Here is a 20,661-nt window from a genome sequence, read left to right as displayed (position 1 = left end):
ACCAGGTTATATGTACTTTGACAGAAAATATATCATCCTGAGATTGCTGTGACACGTAATGAGAAAATAAACCTTCTATTGTGATTACTTTTCTTACTAGGTGTCAGAGCAGATTTGCTGCCTTTTTTATTGTCCTTTGCATAAACTGACCATTGACCTTTCCCGTCACTCAGCGACTTGTATCTTCTTTTTTTATCCCTTACTTATACTTTCTCCTCAGGAGTGATCCTGCAGGTCTCTTCTTTCTCATAGCATTTTATTTATTTATTTAATTTTTACATTTGTTGACCGGGAAAATAATCCAACTGAGCTGAAAATAGCCCTTTTTCAGCATAGGCCAGGGGAGAAAAGCTCCAAAATGTTGTACAGTACAGTACATTAAAAAGTTACATATTCAGATGTTCAAATAAAATGAAAAGTTCACATAAGCCTATTCAGTTAGGTAATTACAAGCTTAGAGAAAAAATACACATTAAAATTGTTCATATATTTACAATCCATCTTTAGTTTACAGGAAATGTGAGTCGAAGCATAATCTAACAGTCTTAAAGAATGTTCTATCCAGAACTAATACGCTGTTATCAGATGACAGTTTAGAGGAGATATTTTGAAGAGTAAAGAGTTTTGCTAAGGCGTAAGACATCTACGTTGAGTGACTGGTAAGGAAATTTACACATATAATCATTCCTTTTCATATTGTACAAGATAGTTCACTTTATTATATACCATAACTCGCTCACTTTTTTTCTTTTTCCCCCCCCCCCATATCAAAAGACCCTTGTCTATAGACACCCCATTTTTCCAGAGCTGAGTCCCTTATAGTCCCAAGTACCATAGTCTACCCTTTGTGATCAAGTCTGTTTAAAACTTTTCTATGCCTGGCCAGAACCACATAGTTACATAGTTATTGTTTTGCAGTGGGTCCTTAATTTGTAAAATTCATACCTTATTCATAGGTTGTTACTAGGCTAGTGACCCAAGGGAGCTATTTTTAAGCTTAGCCATTCTGTCCAAATGTATCTGGCAAGTTTTGATAAACTAGGGTTGTTTTATAGATTTTATGTAGGCTTCAGTATGGGTCATCAAGAATTTACATGACGATCAGGGATAAATTTCCCATACTCCAACCAATGTTATGCTTGAATTGGGTTAGGGGAGAACTCTGCTTGACATGGATGGGAAGCCTGTTCCAGAGAAGTAATATGTCAGTCCTTCCCGCATGTCCTATTTATGTTGCAAGGTTTAGGTACCTAGATCAGATAATTCTGGTACTATTTGATTTGTGGATGTGCAACAGGTCCATCAGAGTGGGATACAAGGATGCTTTCTTTGTAGGCCATATGTAGATCTCCTATAAGCAGCCAGTAGGATACCGAGTACAGGAATAGGACTCTTAGATGGCCCACATAGGGAATGTTGTTTATGTCCTATATTCTTTTTCTGAGTAACTTCTGTGTACACTCCAACTGAAGTGTGTGCCTGGTCAGGTACACCCAAAGATGACATTATACCTAATGATTGGTCTAATTAGGGTCACATACAGCATAACAATGATATCCTTGGATCTTCATGGCATAACCCTTTCCTATAAGTTACACAATATGGAATGATTTCTTTACCGACTTTGGCACATGATGGTCAAGGAGCAGGTCTCTGTCTACATGTGTTTCCTAATCCATAACCACTGGGTCTATTCTTAGAGCTGTATTATCAATGTGGTAGTTTCCAGGTGTAGTTGTATTTGTGAAGGATACTGTTATGTATTTCTTGACAATGAGCAATAAACCATGGATCTGGCAATAGTTATGTGTCTGTGTCAGGCCTTCTTGGAGAGTACTTATGTTACTGGGGAATTCTATAACTTCATCTAGTTTGCAAAAGTCTGCAAACTTAGTCAGTAAAAAGCCATTGACATTAGCCCTGACATCAGAAAATTAGATGCTAAAAAGAACTGACATTGGCACCAAGCCATGTGGAACTCCAATAGCCACTGGCCTCTTTGTTGAGATAGACTCCACTACCCATGGGTCATATCTCTGTGATCCCTGGCTACCAAGAAGGTGACCTCCTAGAAGTCGTCCACCAGGTTAAGTAGCCATGACTTGCCCTTGCTGAAACCATTCTTGGTTGGATATGTGTCTTAAAGTTTCCTACATCATTACTTATTTCCATGAAAATTCTTTCCATGGTTTTGCATATTTTAGTAGTCAGACTTATTGGTCTGTAGTTACCTGGGTCCATGGATGGAGCATCCTTGTGCAGAGGGATGACGGTTGCCATGGTGTATTCATTAGGTACAAAGCCTGGCTGGAGGCTACAGTTAAATTGTGTTCTAGTAATCCATATAGGTCATATTTCATGTTAAGGAGGCACCCTGGAATATTACTGGGACCCATGGATGCAGTGTTCATGACCTTGGAAGGTGCAATGAAGACCTGCTCCCTAGTGATAGTTGGGGGATGGTATCTCCTGAGAGATGTCATGGGGGAGACGGGTGTAAAATTGAAGCTAAATGTGTCTTCCAATAGACTGCTATATCTTTCAGCTCAGTATTGGTGGATTCATTTACAATTCATTCACACATTTCTGTGTATTGCTTTTCAGGCTATAAACATAGCTAAAAAAAGCCTTGTGATTGCCCTTGGCCTAGGAGGCTATTTTTATCTCTTACTTGCCTTAGGTAGACGTGATTAACCCCGTGGGTTCCTTGTTTAGATTGATGAGGGAGGTCTTCTCTTACAGGGCATTGCACTTCCTGATTATTACCATAATTTTTTTACATTATGCAGTGTATTGATGATAGGATTCCAGAAGAGATTTCTTGTATTTTAGAATTTGTCGTGTGCTTTTTTCCAAGTAGGTACAGCTGTTGCTTTTCAGCTATTGACATGATTGCACAGAGTTTCCCTGAAAATTCTTCATAGGCAGCAGTATTCTCAAGGTTTGGGGGGATCTTAGAATTTTGCCAAGTTTTCACCTAATAGTAAGAATTTTGCCTTAGAATGATTACTTGATTACTACAAGTGCTAGAGTTAGCTGGGGTCCTGAATTTTATTTTTATTTCAAAGGAGACTGCTTTATAGTCCAACTGGGCCAGTAAGGATATTACACTAGGGGGATGAAACATTCTCCCATGTTTGTGAGGACCATGTCAAGGATGTTAGCACCTGTAGTGGGCATACTGACTATATCTGGTCCAGGGAATTTGTGTTTACAATGTTCAAGAATCCCTGTGCTCGCATGTGTAGTGTTGTGTATGATTTGCAGTTTATAGTGGGGTAGTTAGTTACCTGTGAATATGATGATGGGATGGATGAGGGGTGTCTCCAATGCATTCAAGTAAGTGCTATGGGTTTCCTGGGCCATAGATGGGGTAGTTAAGGCTTTCAAGGATATGGTGTGGGACTTTGTCTATCATAATTTGGATGTGAGAGGCTCAAGAACATCATACTGCTTGACCAGTGCTGAGGTGTCTTTGTTTTTGGTATAACCTGAGATGCATCCAACTTTTGTTCCTTTCTATGTAGTTCCTGGTCCAAATGTGTTGAAGGTATTATAATGCCCTGCTTTATCCACCCATCACTGTTTCATCAATCCATCCAGCACCACTTTTCCCATTTTTGCACGAGGTTGAGGTGTCACTTCAACAGTGACGACCATCAAGAACCAATTTTCACAATTCTAGCTGGGTAGCCCCATTGCAGGCTTTTCTTGCATACTACACACAGACACACACAAACACACACACACACACTCACACACACACACACACACACATGCATAATCACACCTGCAACCAATTTAGAGAGTCAGTTTCACTTATTAACCACTTGGGAATGTGGTAGAAAAAACTAAGCACCTGGAGAAAACCCACATGAACACAGGGAGGAGATGCAGACTCCACACAGAATCCACATTGGTCAAACATTGATTTGGACAACTTCTTGATGTGGGGTGACAACACTACCTACTAGCTGTACATAAATATAAATATATACTGATATGCAGACATTCACAGCCAAGACCATATCAGTAATTCCAGTGAGAAAATGTTAATGGTACAGTTTAGAAGCCCCTATAACCAATTTGAAGACTTTCAACTCTCTGGCTCAAAGCAATGACTTCTTTTCTAAATCTACTAGAAAGAATTTTTCAATAAAACTGTTTTCTCTGTCTGCCTTAGAAGATGGAATGTTCCAGTCTGTCTTGGGAAGACTTGGATGTCTCGTCATAATCACCCTTTTCCTCTCTTACTTCAAGAATTAGTCATTAAGCAAGTCATCAGTGATCACACAAAAATGAGTAGCCTTTATAGGGTGTCAGTATACCATCTCTGACATTTTCCCCAAGTGACTTTACGACTTAGGAGTTAATATTATGCTTTTCCTTATCTCATACTTTCAAGTCATTCATTCTTTTATGATTGTTCAGACTCTTGTTTCTAGGCAACCTACCCCTTTAAAGCTTCTGAACTTCTACTACTATTCCCTTCCTGCCTTCATTATCCTTCCTAAATAGCATCTATACTACCATTGTCATACCCTACCTCACTGATGGTTTGTATCTTAATTATCTTGAATATATCTGCTTCTCCATCATGTACCAGGGCTTCCATCAAAGGAGACTCTCTACAGATTTCTAGCAACTGTGAGTCTTCCCCTTCTCACTGCCATGTTTATATATACCCCTCTGCTGAGACTTCTTATCTACATTAGCGCCTCTCTTTCTTTGCCACTTAACTGTGCCTTTTGGAAATTTTATATTCTCAGTTCTCCCTCTTTTTCATACCCACAGTCCTGGTATTAATTGTCTGTTTTGTTTACTTCCTTTCTACCTTAATTACCAGTCATCATTGTTATTACCTTCCTTCTCTGTTCTTTCTTGGTCACCTTCATAACACAGTGATCCTTTCCTCACCCAAATCTTGTCAAACGTTATTCTTTGTATCCAGTTTTCCTCCCTGTTTTCTGTATTTCTTCATTTGATGTTCCTTTTGACAGATTCGGCATAACTACCTATTTTTCTTCCTGCTTGAAATTTTCAACTAGTGTCAGGGCAATGCTGCCATTTACTTTCATTTCCATTTCACTATAGATACTAATCCCATGTACATTTTCATCTACTTTTTCAGCAACACTATGCCTTGGAAACAATGAAAAAGCCCCTACTTGTTTAAAAGCTCCTCCTTCTCCCAGCCTCCACTCCCACAGTCAGCAATTGTCCTAACCCTATTCATCATCATCACTGTCATCATCATCATCACCCCCTCCCCTTCAACCCAATCCCATGTAAAAAATGGAAAGGAGTGTCATGTTAACTTTCACCATCTCTCTCAATTCAATGCCACCCTCTTGCCTTCTTCAGCACTCGTACCTGACTGTCGCAGATTTTCTCTCATACAATCCAGCCACCTCTTTGCTGGACATCCTATTTTCCTCTTATCTTCTTCCTGTCTATCCCAATTCTTCTTCACCAGACTGTCTTCTGCTTTTTTTCACATGTGCCCAAACCACCGTAATCTGTTCTCTTTGATCTTTTCTTCAATTGGAGCCACTTTGTCTTCTGCTTTTATGTCCTCATTTTTTCAATCTGTCCCACAATGTGCATCATACCACCATTCTCAAGCACTTCTCTTCCATCACCTCTAGCATTCTCATCTGCTCCGCCTTTACTGCCCGGGTTTCTCTATCATACAGTAGCACCGGTCACACCACTGTTTTGTACACCTTACTTCTCAGTTTGTTTGGCATTCTTCTGTCACACACTACACCTAACACTTTATGACAGTTGGCTGCAGCCCCTCTGATTCTAGCTTTGACCTCTTCATTCAGACTTCCTTTCTCCTCAACCACTCCTCACAAATACTTGAAGATGTTAACCTGTTCAAGTATCTTCCCTTCTGTCTCAATTCTTGGCTTCTTCTGATTTTCCCAATTTGCTGCCATTACCACTGTATTATCTGTACTTAGTTTCAACCCATGTGCCTTCAGTTTTGCATTCTGTTGCTCTATACTTTGCTGGAGCTCTTGCTCAGAGACTGCCTGTAATGCCACATCATCACATCATCTGTATACAGCAACTTTGTTGATCTGTCCCCTCCAACCTGTTTGCTAATGTAGTCCATCACCAGAATGAACAGCAATGGGCTCAGAGCTGAACACTGATGCACACCAACTCTCAGTGGTAACCCCTTTGTGAGACTGAACACTGTTCATACTTGAGTCACTGAGTCCTTGTATATAGCCTACACTAATTCTACCAATGTTTCTAGGACATCAAACCACCACATTACTGCCCAAATTAGCTTTCTTGGGACCTTGTCATATGATTTCTCTAAGTCTAGGAATGCCCATTTGGACTCTGTCATCTCTAGCTTCTTCACAACTATCTGTCTCACTGCAGACATCATGTCCATTGTTCTGCATCCTCATTTGAATCGAAACTGCTCATCTCCCATCTTACTTTCTACCGCTCTGCATATCCATTTATCAATCATCCTCTGCCGAACTTTCATGAAATGTGACAGGAGTTTGATACCTCTGTACTGCTCACAGGTGTGGATGTCCCCTTTGTTCTTTTACACTGACATGTGTATTCTTATTTTCTAGTAATCCTGAATATGCCTTTCTCTCCACACTGCTGTTAACTACCCATAGGAGCCATTTTTCCCCTATCCCATCCAGCATCTTTATCATATCTACTATGACCTCATCTGAGCCTTCTGCTTTCCCTGACTACATTTTCCTTAGTGCTATTCTTAATTCTTCTAGGGTGTGTTCCTCCTCTTCTCTCATTGTAGGTTGTGCCTGGGTCAGTACAGCTTGGGTGGGGTTTTTGTCATTCGGAAGCTGCTGGAAGTACTCCTTTCATCTGCATTTGATGTCTTGTGGACTGCTGAGCAGGTTGCTGTTAGCATCTCTTATAAAGGGTGTCTACCTTTATCTTTCTGAGTTTTTTGTGCCGCCCACTCAGTCACTTTCCAAATGCTGGTAGGGTGCCTCTGATGCCCTGTTCTTTGCTATTGCAACTCCTTTCTTAGCTTCTTTGTTAGTCAACCAGTATTCCTTCCTAGCCTGGTTGATCTTTCCTATCTCCCACTTTTTCCTCCACTACTTCTTTCTTTAGATGACTTCATGGACTTCTGCATTCCACCACCAGCTTTCCTTACATACCTTATTTGCATCCCTGTCTCAGCTGCATATCTCTTCTGCAGTCCACACACATGCTGTTTTGAGGCTCTGCCTTTCTTCTTCAACTCCATCTATTTCCTCCTCTTCTTGAGGTTCTAGAGCCCTGAGTAATTCCTTGAACTCTTGTGCTTTTGCTCCAGTCAACTTCTAGGTCTTCAGCCTTGTCTCTGTTGATCGTAGAGCTGTTATTTGACCACTGTTTGCAGCTGATAGTTGTTGCACAGCATAAACCACTGGTTCCAACAGTTTCACTGGGGATACCTTTACAATCATTGATTCTACACCTTTGCCCTTTCCTTACTAGGAGGAAGTCTACCCGAGTTACATATTGGCAACTTTTGTATAAATTCTTGTGACTGTCTCTTTCTGAACCATATGTTGGCTACTATCAAACCATTTGCCAGACAGAAATCTATAATGAATGGTAACAATACTCCTCTCAAACATGGCTTTATATCACTATATATATAGAAGTAACTTTATTAAAACAGAAAGTAAGCACTTTTGCAGAGTAATCCCTGCTGCATCATTCCAATGACAGAACACAAAGTCTAGGTTCTATTTAAAATAAAAAACTCAGCCAATCGCAGAGAGTTCAGCAATCATGTGATGACAATAAAAAAAAAAACATCCCAGTCAATAAAAGCAGCCTATCATTTGTTAAAGACAGAGAAATAAAAACAATATTTCCATTATCAAATATAGAATATTTGTTAAATTTATTCCAAACATAGTAATAAATTATAAAAGACATTGAGAGGTCTCTACATGATTGCTGAACTCTCTGTGACTGGTTGAGTTTTTATTTTAAATAGAAGCTCGACTTTGTGTTCTGTCATGGTCTGATGAAGCAGAGGTTACTCTGCAAAAGCACTTACCTTCTGTTTTAATAAGGTTACTTCTATATGTAGTGATTTAAAGCTGTGTTTGGGAGGAGCTTTTGTTACCATTTTGGATCTGACTTATACTGTTACTCCAGCCTTAACTGAATGATTTACTTTTTCTTTTCTTGCTGTTTAAAAATCTAGAATGGCCTATCCTTTATTCTTGTTGCCCCACACATGTGGATCCAGGCAGTTCTCATATCTTGTTCTGTCTGTCCTGATATGTGCATTCAAGTCACCCATTATCAACACCAATTCATGATTGTCTTGGTTTATCAAGTAGGTCCTGCAGCTGCTGAATGAAAGCACTCTTTTCCTAGCTATCACAACCCTGCTGTGCATACAGCAGTATTTGTGATCTCAGCCTATCATTGGTCTGGAGTCTGATAGCCATGAGTCTGTTATCAGTTCTAATGGTATCCCTCACTACCTTCTGAAGCATCTCCCTCACTACAATTCCTACACCATTTCTAGCCTGTCCTCCTCCTGAGTAGTAGGCTCTAGATCCCAAGCCAAGCATCTTTGCTGCACTGCCCTTCCATCTAGTCTCTCAGATGTTCATCTTCCCTGTACCATGTCACCCACTTCCAAGTTGCATCCTGTCAGTGAACCTGCATCGATTGTAGCAATCCATAGTTCATGTTTGGCAGGTTGATTGGTTTTACGTCCAGCTTTTGCTATCCCAGGTAAACCATGCTATGCAACTGGACAACAGCTTACTGAACAAAGGTTACTGGACTTTATGGTGGGCACACATGGGCCAATAGGGGCACATCCAAACTTCTCACTGTTAGCATGGGTCCCTGGCATAAGTCGGAGTGGCCTGAGTCCTCAACCGACTTATCATTGGCAAATACCCATATAAAGTCGGTGACATTAGTCAACATGATTAAATCACCTACAACCAATGGAATAGATTACACGATCATTGGTGGTGACCCAATGATGGAGTCTGTTGTTTGCTCTAGGCAGCTTTCCATACTGGCCATATAGCTTATCCAGAAAGTTGAAACCAATAAACCATGAGTAACTGGATGGTAGAAGAGCTCCATGCAGGACACCAATAAATTGCAGAAAACAGCTTTATTAATACGTATTTAATGCCGAACATACACAGAGCGTTTTCATCTGAGTATACCCCAGATTTCATTAGAAACAAACCCAAGAACATCCGCATTTACCTTATTTATACTGATCCCTTAATTGATAAATTGACTAGTTAAAATTTTAAAGAAATACTGTTCATAAAATTCATATATATATAGATATATATATATATATATATATATATAAAATAAACTGCTTACCTAAGCAGAATCAAATACAAATATGATACAAGAATGTCTGAAGCCATAATAAAATAAGCTTAAAATTTTGAATTAATAATAATCAGATAAATACGTAATAAATATTTATATAAATATTATATCATTTCACAAATAAATACAATATAAATATATAATATATAAAATAACATATAACAGTTCATATTGAATTGGAAAATCAGTACCATGAATGATGTAAAAATACATTTATAATTTAGCTGATCTAAGCTTTAGGAGGGGTAAAATGGAGATAGACATTTAACCTTGGGAATCTATTGGCTTACAATGTAATTTGCCAAAAAGTTTCCCTAAACTCTAATTTAGTTTCCCAGGGACCACCTCTTCCACTAGAATGGAATAATGCCCAGTTCTTTTTCACTGTTATTGAAATGGTCCCAAAATAAGTATGTCTCTACAGGGCATTGGTATTATTTTTCTTTTTAACATCATTTAAGTGCTCATAAATATTGCGCTTAAGATGTTGCTAAGTTTTGCCAACATAGAAGACATCACAAGATCCGCATGTAGCCACATATGTGAATTACAGTTGGAATAATTGTTAACAATTATTCTATTCCTAGCCTGTATGCACAATTCTTCACCCTGTAATATATGTTTACACTGATTACAAGCGCCACATTTAAAAGTCCCTCTTCTTTTATGGGTGAACACCTGTGAATTAGCTGCATATTCCAGTAAATTTTTAATGTTCTGACCTTTCTTAAACATCACCTTGAGAGGCTTATTTTTAAACACTTTCAAATCTGTAAGATCATTAAAACAAAGAGTGAGAAGGTCACACTGAAAAACCAATCAGTAAAAACTAAATGAAAACTCCAGCCAAGCTAGAACTTTCAATAAGTGACCTCCCAAACATCCTGTGACAGAGGCACATAGGATATATATGCAAATGCCACTTATGAACATCAGGTGTTTCAGCTATACAGCGATTCTGATCGCCCATGACTTTTACATTTGAAGTTGTTTAAATGGACAATTTCAGGCCAATAAAGCCAAACTCCTATAGCTATAGATATGCATATTTCGGCCTTGTTTGACTAAGCATAAGAAACACGGGGTTGTTCTACCCAGCTGATGTCCATTATCATTAGGGTGACTGCAAAATATCCCAACTAACAAATTAAAATAAAGAGTGAGAAGGTCACACTGAAAAAACAATCAGTAAAATCTAAATGAAAACTCCAGCCAAGCTAGAACTTCCAATGAGTGACCTCCCAAACCTCCTGTGACAGAGGCACGTGGGATATATGCAAATGACCCTTATAAACATCAGGTGGGTCATTTGCATATATCCTATGTGCCTCTGCACAGGATGTTTGGGAGGTCACTCATTGGAAATCTGTAAGCTCAGAATTTTTTTTCCATTCCCTTTCCGATATAGATTTAACCTGGTATGCAGTCTCACTAAAATTAGTAACAAAAGCCCTACTAAAATCTTCTTGCACAACATTTTAGTTATTCCTGTTGTATGTGTAAATAAACCCGTACCCAAAACTGGAGTGTATTTATCCTTTTTCCCTTGTGTAACCTCTGTCTGTATACTATCTATAAGTTCTGTTGGGTAACCCCTGTCCTTAAACATACTTTGTAGGACCAAACATTCCTTCTGAAAATCTTTATCACAGGATGTCATATGACTTACACGGACATATTGTCCCTTAATAATACTTTTTTTTTCCTAAAATATTGTGTGTTTACTGCTATAGCCCACTGATTTAAACCAATTTCCAATATTGTATATTGCCACATGCAGGTAATTACATTGCCCTGATGTCATTTGGTGTGTAAACTGGAGGAAATTTTTAGTTTAAATTGGAGGAATTTATGAATTATTTATTTCAATCATATCTGCTATCCAAAATATGTAGATATCATCCAGGTATCTGGTGTGTAGATTCCAGCATTGTGCATAAGGACATGTATGTATAAATTTATATTCCCAAACTGACAGAATAATATCAGCATAAGTGGGGGCACAACTGGGCGCCATAGCTACCCCTTGTTCCTGTCAATAAAATTCGCCCTCAAAAAATAGAAAATTATTTCTTAACACTAGTTCTGCTAATTCTGAACAAAGAAAAATGTAATTTTCAGAGATATTTACCCGCTTTCTTAATGCTTCCTCAAGCCACAGTAATCCTATGTCATGTGGAATAACTGAAAATAGATCCACAATAGCAATGCACAAAATACTAAACCATCCACACTGTATTCAGGCTGTATTCTGCTTAGAAAATCCAAGGAATCTTTAAGGATATATGGGTGGCCCCACCCCCATATAGCCTTTAAATTCTAATCCAGTAATTTTGCTATACGTGCTATCTTAGAGCCTTCTGAGGCTACAACAGGCCTAAACGGGGGTCATCCACATCCTTAAGTACCTTGGGTATACAGAATATTGAAGGAACCCTGGGTGAATTATTTTGTAAATATGAGTATGTCTGAAAATCAATCACCTCTGATCCTTGATCAAATAAGTCCTTCAATGATAAATCAATTTTCTTATAGGCTATATTAATGTCATTAATGGACAACTGACTGTATTTATCTACATCATGTAATAGGGAAATCATTTTTCCCTCATATTCAATTTTATCCATGAGGACAATGCCCCCTCCCTTGTCAGGTTCCATTACACGTACTTTAGAATTAGAACATAACTGATTCAATAGGGTACCTTCTTCCTTAGTCAAATTTTTTCTAGTGCAATTTTTTTCTTGATTTTTATATACATTTCTAATTTCATTTTCCAATACACTTTCCAGGTATTTTAACTGTGGGTATAATTGCGGGTTGAACACATTACTTTTCCTAGGTACCCCAACGTTAGGGGTTAATTTAACATTTTACTTTTTAAAATTGTTCCAAATGTACTTTTCTGATAAACAACTTAACATCAATAATAGTTTGTGATAAATTACCATTTTTCATGGGTATATATTTAATCCCCTTCATAAACAAACTAAAAAATTCCTGTGTTACTTCTAAGGTACTATAATTAAAAATATGGAAACCTTGCTAGCTTACAATATGTGAACTATTTTGAATACAGGCTTCATTACCCACTTGTGTTCCTACATGTATATCCCCCTGTTGCCCCCTCCCCTCTGTTGGAGGGGGGGGGTGTTTGAAAAAATGGTTATTATCATTATTTTTCTGCCTGAGTCTTTCTGACCTTCTTGGGGATATATAACCATTGTCACCATTGTCCTGCACTTCCATCCCATTGGAATTAACTGATACGTTATTATTGTGCCCTAATTGTTCTGATTCCTGTAAAACCTGTGAATAGGTTCTACCACTGTGTAAATTATTATGCTGTGACCTGGACAATGGATATTGTTTACCTTCTCCATATTCTTTCAGGTCGCGATCTAATTTTTTATATTTCCTGTCTAGAATATCTTCACATTTTTTTATCTATGGCAGTTCTGAGATTGAAGTACTTGTCCTGCTCATTCTGCACTCCAAATAGCAAGTCATTTTTAATGCATGTGTTTAACACATCAATATGCTCCTGTAAACTTTTCATCTCTCTTTCATTGTTATGAATAATAGCTTTTAAAATGTCTAAACCACATCTGTCAAAAATCACAAGTGACTCTTTATGAAACTCAGATCCCACTGACACATTGTTCGGGTATTTATATACTCTCAATCCTTTAGGCACTATCCCCTGCCTTATACATTCCCCCAAATAAACATTTTCAATGTTTAAAGTCTTAATAAATTACAAGAGGCTTTGACTAAATTTAAGGCTTACTCTGTGTCTGTGTTTCCAGCGTTGACCTGCTGCGGTGTGGTTTTCTGAAAAAACGGCTTCTATTGCAGCCATTCATTGAGTACCTGCCGAACTGGGTTGACAGCTTTGACAGTTACACTGTCTCCTGGTTCATTCACTTCCTCGGCCCCTTCATGTTTCCGCAAAACCAACAGTGTGCTATTCCAGGACTGTTCTACTTGAGCTGTGCCATTATTAATGGCTATAGAATCCATATGGCATTCATGGTGCCTGAAGTCTTCCTGGTTCCCAGGCACACTCACATTGGTTAGCAGCACGGCTACTTCCTGCCCATTGGGAGTCAAAACCTCCATCTGCTGGGTTAGCTGACTCAAAATCCTGCACAGTTCACCCATTTCCTGGCCCCGAGGAGAATTGGGGCTTTGCTGGGGTGAATTTAACTCTTCAACGAGCTCCACGAAAAGACAAAAAACAAAAAAGTAGAGCTAATCCAGAAAGTTGAAACCAATAAACCACGAGTAACTGGATGGTAGAAGAGCTCCACACAGGACACCAATAAATTGTAGAAAACAGCTTTATTAATACGTATTTAACGCTGAACATACACAGAACGTTTTCATCTGAGTATCCCCCAGACTTCATTAGAAACAAACACAAAAACATCCACATTTACCTTATTTATACTGATCCCTTAATTGATAAAGTGACTGGTTAAAATTTAAAAGAAATACCATTCATAAAATTCAGATATATAAAATAAACTGCTCACCTAGGCAGAATCAAATACAAATATGATACAAGAATGTCTGAAGCCATAATAAAATAAGCTTAAAATTTTGAATTAATAATAATCAGATAAATACATAATATTTATATTTGTATTATATAATTTCACAAATAAATACAATATAAATATATAATATATAAAATAACATATTTCATATTGAATTGGAAAATCAGTACCATGAATGATGTAATTATACATTTATAATTTAGCTGATCTAAGCTTTAGCAGGGGGAAAATGGAAATAGTCATTTAACGTTGGGAATCTATTGGCTTACAATGTAATTTGCCAAAAAGTTTCCCTAAACTCTAATTTAGTTTCCCAGGGACCACCTCTTACTTCTCTTGGGACCATTTCAATAACAGAGAAAAAGAACTGGGCATTATTCCATTCTAGTGTATGTCTATAGAGGGCATTGATATTATTTTTCTTTTTAACATCATTTAAGTGCTCATAAATTCTGCACTTCAGATATCGCTCAGTTTTGCCAACATGGAAGGCATCACAAGATCCACATGTAGCCACATATATTAAACCTTTTCAATTACAGTTGGAATAATTGTTAACAATTATCCTATTCCTAGCCTCTATGCACAATTTTTCACCTGTAATATATGTTTACACTGATTACAGGCCCCTCATTTAAAAGTCCCTCTTCTTTTATGTGTGAACACCTGTGAATTAACTGATATTCCAGTAATTTTGTAATGTTCTGACCATTCTTAAACACCACCTTGAGAGGCTTATTTTTAAACACTTGCAAATCTGTAAGCTCAGAAAATTGTTTCCATTCCCTTTCCGATATGGATTTAACCTGGTATGCAGTCCCACTAAAATTAGTAACAAAAGCCCTACTAAACTCTTCTTGCACAACATTTTGTGTTATTCCTGTTGTAGGTGTAAATAAACCCGTACCCAAAACTGGAGTATATTTATCCTTTTTCCCTTGTGTAACCTCTGTCTGTATACTATCTATAAGTTCTGTTGGGTAACCCCTGTCCTTAAACATACTTTGTAGGACCAAACATTCCTTCTGAAAATCTTCGTCACAAGATGTCAGATGACGTACAAAGACATATTGTCCCTTAACAGTACTTTTTTTCTGAAATGTTGGGTGTTCACTGCCATAACGGATAGAAGTATTTGAAAATGTAGGTTTCCTATAGACCACTGATTTAAACCCATTTCCAAAATTGTATATTGTCACATGCAGGTAATTACATTGCCCTGTTGTCACTGGGTGTGTAAACTGGAGGAAATTTGTAGTTTGAAATAAATAATTCATAAATTCCAACAATTTAATCATATCTGCTATCCAAAATATGCAGTTATCATCCAGGTATCTGGTGTATAGATTCCAAAATTGAGCATAAGGACATGTATGTATAAATTTATATTCCCAAACTGACAGAATAATATCGGCATAAGTGGGGGCACAACTGGCCCCCATAGCTACCCCTTGTTCCTGCTGATAAAATTCCCCCTCAAAAAAATAGAAAATTATTTCTTAACACTAGTTCTGCTAATTTTGAACAAAGAAAAATGTAATTTTCAGAGATATTTACCACTTTCTTAATGCTTCCTCAAGCCACAATAATTCTATGTCATGTGGAATAACTGAAAATAGATCCCCAACAGCAATGCACAAAAATACTAAACCATCCACACTGTATTCAGGCTGTATTCTGCCCCAAAAATCCCAGGAATCTTTAAAGATATGTGGGCTCCCTCCCACATATAGCCTTTAATTTCCAATTCAGAAATTTTGCTATAGGTGCTATCTTAGAGCCTCCTGAGGCTACAACAGGCCTAAATGGGGGGTCATCCACATCCTTATGTACCTTAGGTATACCGAATATTGAAGGAACCCCTTGATCAAATAAGTCCTTCAATGATAAATCAATTTTCATATAGGCTGTATTAATTTCATTAATGGACACCTGACTGTATTTATCTACATCATGTAATAGGAAAAGCATTTTTCCCTCATATACAATTTTATTCATGGGGGCAATGCCCCCTCCCTTGTCAGGTTCCATTACAGATACTTTAGAATTAGACCATATCTGATTCAATAGGGTACCCTCTTCCTTAGTCAAATTTTTTTCTTGATTTTTATATACGTTTTTAATTTCATTTTCAATACACTTTCCAGGTTTTTTAACTGTGGGTGTAATTGCGGGTTGAACACACTACTTTTCCTGGGTACCCCAACATTAGGGGTTAATTTAGCATTTCCAGTGAAAAATTGTTCCAAATTTATTTTTCTGATAAACAACTTAACATCGATATTAGTTTGTGATAAATTACCATTTTTCATAGGCATATATTTAATCCTTCATAAACAAACTAAAAAATTCCTTTGTTACTTCTATGGTACTATAATTAAAAATGTGAAAACCTTGCCAGCATACAGTATGTGAACTATTTTGAATACAGGCTTCATTACCCACTTGTGTTCCTACCTGTATATTCCCCTGTTGCCCCCTCCCCTCTGTTGGAGGGGGGTTTGAAAAAATGGTTATTATTATTATTTTTCTGCCTGAGTCTTTCTGACCTTCTTGGGGATATATAACCATTGTCACCATTGTGCTGCACTTCCATCCCATTGGAATTAACTGATACGTTATTATTCTGCCCTAATTGTTCTGATTCCTGTAAAACATGTGAATAGGTTCTACCACTGTGTAAATTATTATGCTGTGACCTGGGCAATGAATATTGTTTACCTTCTCCATGTTCTTTCAGGTTGCAACCTAATTTTTTACATTTCCTCTCTAGAATATCTTCACATTTTTTATCTATGGCAGTTCTGAGATTGAAGTACTTGTCCTGCTTATTCTGCACTCCAAATAGCAAGTCATTTTTAATTCATTTGTTCAACACATCAATATGCTCCTGTAAACTTTTCAACAATCTTTCATTGTTATGTATAATAGCATTTAAAAATTCTAAACCACATCTGTCATAAATCACAAGTAACTCTTTATGAAATTCAGATCCCACTGAAACATTATTCAGGTATTTATATACCATCAGTCCTTTAGGCACTATCCCCTGCCTTATACAATTCCCCAAATAAGCATTTTCAATGTTTAAAGTCTTAAATTTAGTCAAAGCATCTTGTAATTTATTAAGGCTTACTCTGTAAATGTCTGTGTTTCCAGTGTTGACCTGTTGTGGTGTAGTTTTGTGAAAAAACGGCTTCTGTTGCAGCCATTCATTGCGTTCCTGGCAAACTGAACCAGGAGAAAGTGTAACCGCAAAGGCTGTCAAACCAGTCACTTCCTCGATCCCTTCATGTTGCCGCAAAACCAGCGGCGTGCTATTCCAGGACTGTTCTTCTTGTGCTGTGCCGTTATTAACGGCTATAGAATCCATATGATGTTCACTGCACCTGAAGTCTTCCAGGTTCCCAGGCACACTCACTTTGGTTAGAAGCATGGCTACTCCCCGCCCAATGGGAGTCAAAACCTCCATCAGCTGTGTTAGCTGACTCAAAATCCTGCACAGTTCATGCATTTCCTGCCCCCGAGGAACACTGGGGTTTTGCTGGGGTGAATTTAACTCTTCAACGAGCAGCATGAAAAGACAAAAAACACAAAAGAAGAGCTAATCCAGAATGTGAACCTAATAAACCACAAGTAACTGGATGGTAAAAGAGCATTTACATCTGAGTATCCCCCAGACTTCATCAGAAACAAACCCAAGAACATGCACATTTACTTTATTTATACTGATCCCTTAATTAATAAATTGAGTGGTAAAAATTTTAAAGAAATACTGTTCATAAAATTCATATATATAAAATAAACTGCCTACCTAAGCAGAATCAAATACAAATATGATACAAGAGTGTCTGAAGCCATAATAAAATAAGCTTAAACTTTTGAATTAATAATAATCAGATACATACATAATAAATATTTATATAAATATTATATAATTTCACAAATAAACACAATATAAATATATAATATATAAAATAAGATATAATAGTTCATATTGAATTGGGAAATAAGTACCACGAATTATGTAAAAATAAATTTATAATTTAGCTGATCTGAGCTTTATGATGGGTAAAATGGAGATAGAGTCATTTAACCCTGGGAATCTATTGGCTTACAATGTATTTTGCAAAAAAGTTAGCGAATAGATTCCCAGGGTTTAATGACTATATAAATATTTATTATGTATTTAGATGATTATTATTAATTCAAATTTTTAAGCTTGTTTTATTATGACTTCAGACATTCTTGTATCATATTTGTATTTGATTCTGCTTAGATAGGCACTTTATTTTATATATATGAATATTATGAACAGTATTTCTTTAAAAAAACAGTCAATTTATCAATTAAGGGATCAGTATAAATAAGGTAAATGTGGATGTTCTTGTGTTTGTTTCTTACGAAGTCAGGGGGATACTCGAATGAAAACGCACTGTGTATGTTCGGCATTAAATACTTATTAATAAAGCTGTTTTCTACAATTTATTGGTATCCTGCGTGGAGATCATCTACCATCCAGTTATTCGTGGTTCATTGGTTTCAACTTTCTGGATTAGCTCTACTTTTGTGGTTTTTGTTTTTTCATGGAGCTCATTGAAGAGTTAAATTCACTCCAGGAAAGGCCCACTGCTCCTCGGGGCAAGGAAATGGGTGAACTGTGCAGGATTTAGAGTCAGCTAACACAGCTGATGAAGGTTTTGACTCCCATTGTGTGGGGAGTAGCCATGCTGCTAACCAACACGAGTGTGCCTGGGAACCAGGAAGACTTCAGGCGCCGTGAACGCCATAAGGATTCTATAGCCATTAATAATGGCACAGCACAAGTAGAACAGTCCTGAAATAGCATGCCGTTGGTTTTGTGGCAACATGAAGGGGCCAAGGAAGTGAATGAACCAGGAGATGATGTAACCGCTGAGGCTGTCAACCCAGTTCAGCAGGAACTCAATGAATGGCAGCAACAGAAGCCATTTTTTCACAAAACCACATCGCAACAGGTCAATGGTGGAAACACGGACACTTGCGGCATAAGCCTTAATAAATTGCAAGAGGCTTTGGTTAAATTTAAGATTTTAAAAATTGAAAATGCTTATTTGGGGGAATGTATAAGGCAGGGGATAGTGCCTAAAGGACTGAGGGTATATAAATACCTGAACAATGTATCAGTGGGATCTGAATTTCATAAAGAGTTACTTGTGATTTTTGACAGATGTGGTTTAGAAATTTTAAAAGCTATTATTCGTAACAATGAAAGAGAGATGAAAAGTTTACAGGAGCATACTGATGTGTTGAACACATGCATTAAAAATGACTTGCTGTTTGGAGTGCAGAATGAGCAGGACAAGTACTTTAATCTCAGAAGTGCCATAGATAAAAAATGTGAAGATATTCTAGACAGGAAATGTAAAAAATTAGATCGCAACCTGAAAGAATATGGAGAAGGTAAACAATATCCATTGCCTAGGTCACAGCATAATAATTTACACAGTGGTAGAGCCTATTCACAGGTTTTGCAGGAATCAGAACAATTAGGGCAGAATAATAACATATCAGTTAATTCCAAAGGGATGGAAATGCAACACCACAGTGACAATGATTATATATCCCCAAGAGGGTCAGAAAGATTCAGGCAGAAAAATAAAAATAATCACCATTTTTTAAAAGCCCCCCTCCAACAGAGGGGAGGGAGCAACAGGGGATATACAGGTAGGAACACAAGTGGGTACTGAAACCTGTATTCTAAATAGTTCACATATTGCAAGCTGACAAGGTTTCCACATTTTTAATTATAGTACCTTAGAAGTAACACAGGAACTTTTTAGTTTGTTTATGAAGGGGTTTAAATATATACCCATGAAAAAAGGTAATTTATCACAAACTTTTATCGATGTTAAGTTGTTTACCAGAAAAATTCATTTGGAACAATTTTTCAGTGGAAATGGAACAATAACCTCTAATGTTGGGGTACCCAGGAAAAGTAGTGTGTTCAATCCACAGTTAAAAAACCTGGAAAGTGTATTGGAAAATGAAATTAGAAACTTGTATAAAAATCAAGAAGAAATTTGCACTAGAAAGAATTTGACTAAGGAAGAGGGTACCCTATTGAATCAGTTATGTTCTAATTCTAAAGTAAATGTAATGGAACCTGACAAGGGATTGGGACATTGTCCTCATGGATAAAATTGCATATGAGGGCAAAATGCTTTCTCTATTACATGGTGTAGATAAATACAGTAGCTTATATGAAAATTGATTTAGCAATGAAGGACTTATTTGATCAAAGGGTGATTGATTTTCAGACATACTCATATTAACAAAATAATTCACCTAGGGTTCCTTCAATATTCTGTATACCCAAGGTACATAAGGATGTGGATGACCCCCCCATTTAAGCCTGATGTAGCCTCAGAAGGCTCTAAGATAGCACCTATAGAAAAATTACTGGATTAGAATTTAAAGGCTATATGGGGGTGGGGGCACCCACATATCTTTACAGATTCCTTGGATTTTCAGGGCAGAATACAGCCCGAATACAGTGTGGATGGTTTAGTATTTTTGTGCATTGCAATTGTGGATCTATTTTCAGTTATTCCACATGACATAGGATTATTGTGGCTTGAGGAAGCATTAAGAAAGTGGGTAAATATCTCTGAAAATTACATTTTCTTTGTTTGGAATTAGCAGAACTAGTGTTAAGAAATAATTT

At 37.3% G+C, this 20,661-nt stretch overlaps 1 protein-coding gene across 1 annotated transcript in view; it reads right to left on the bottom strand.

Annotated features, from left to right (window-relative positions):
- Window positions 1-17,391, bottom strand: part of LOC122805948 (vomeronasal type-2 receptor 26-like) — a 56,201-nt gene extending 38,810 nt beyond the window's left edge. The window contains exons 1-2 of the mRNA XM_044076192.1: window positions 17,092-17,391; window positions 13,267-13,614 (exon numbers count right to left, since the gene is read on the bottom strand). Of these exons, the coding sequence (XP_043932127.1) occupies window positions 13,267-13,614; window positions 17,092-17,391 (648 nt within the window). The remainder of the gene's footprint in view (window positions 1-13,266; window positions 13,615-17,091) is intronic.
- Window positions 17,392-20,661: the final 3,270 nt, after the last annotated feature.

Source organism: Protopterus annectens, chromosome 7.part0, assembly GCF_019279795.1.
Source record: "Protopterus annectens isolate FY-2018-M chromosome 7.part0, PAN1.0, whole genome shotgun sequence".
NCBI classification, from domain to species: domain Eukaryota; kingdom Metazoa; phylum Chordata; order Ceratodontiformes; family Protopteridae; genus Protopterus; species Protopterus annectens.
The sequence above is the reverse complement of the archived record's forward strand: the minus strand, read 5'-3'. Positions and strand labels throughout refer to the sequence as shown.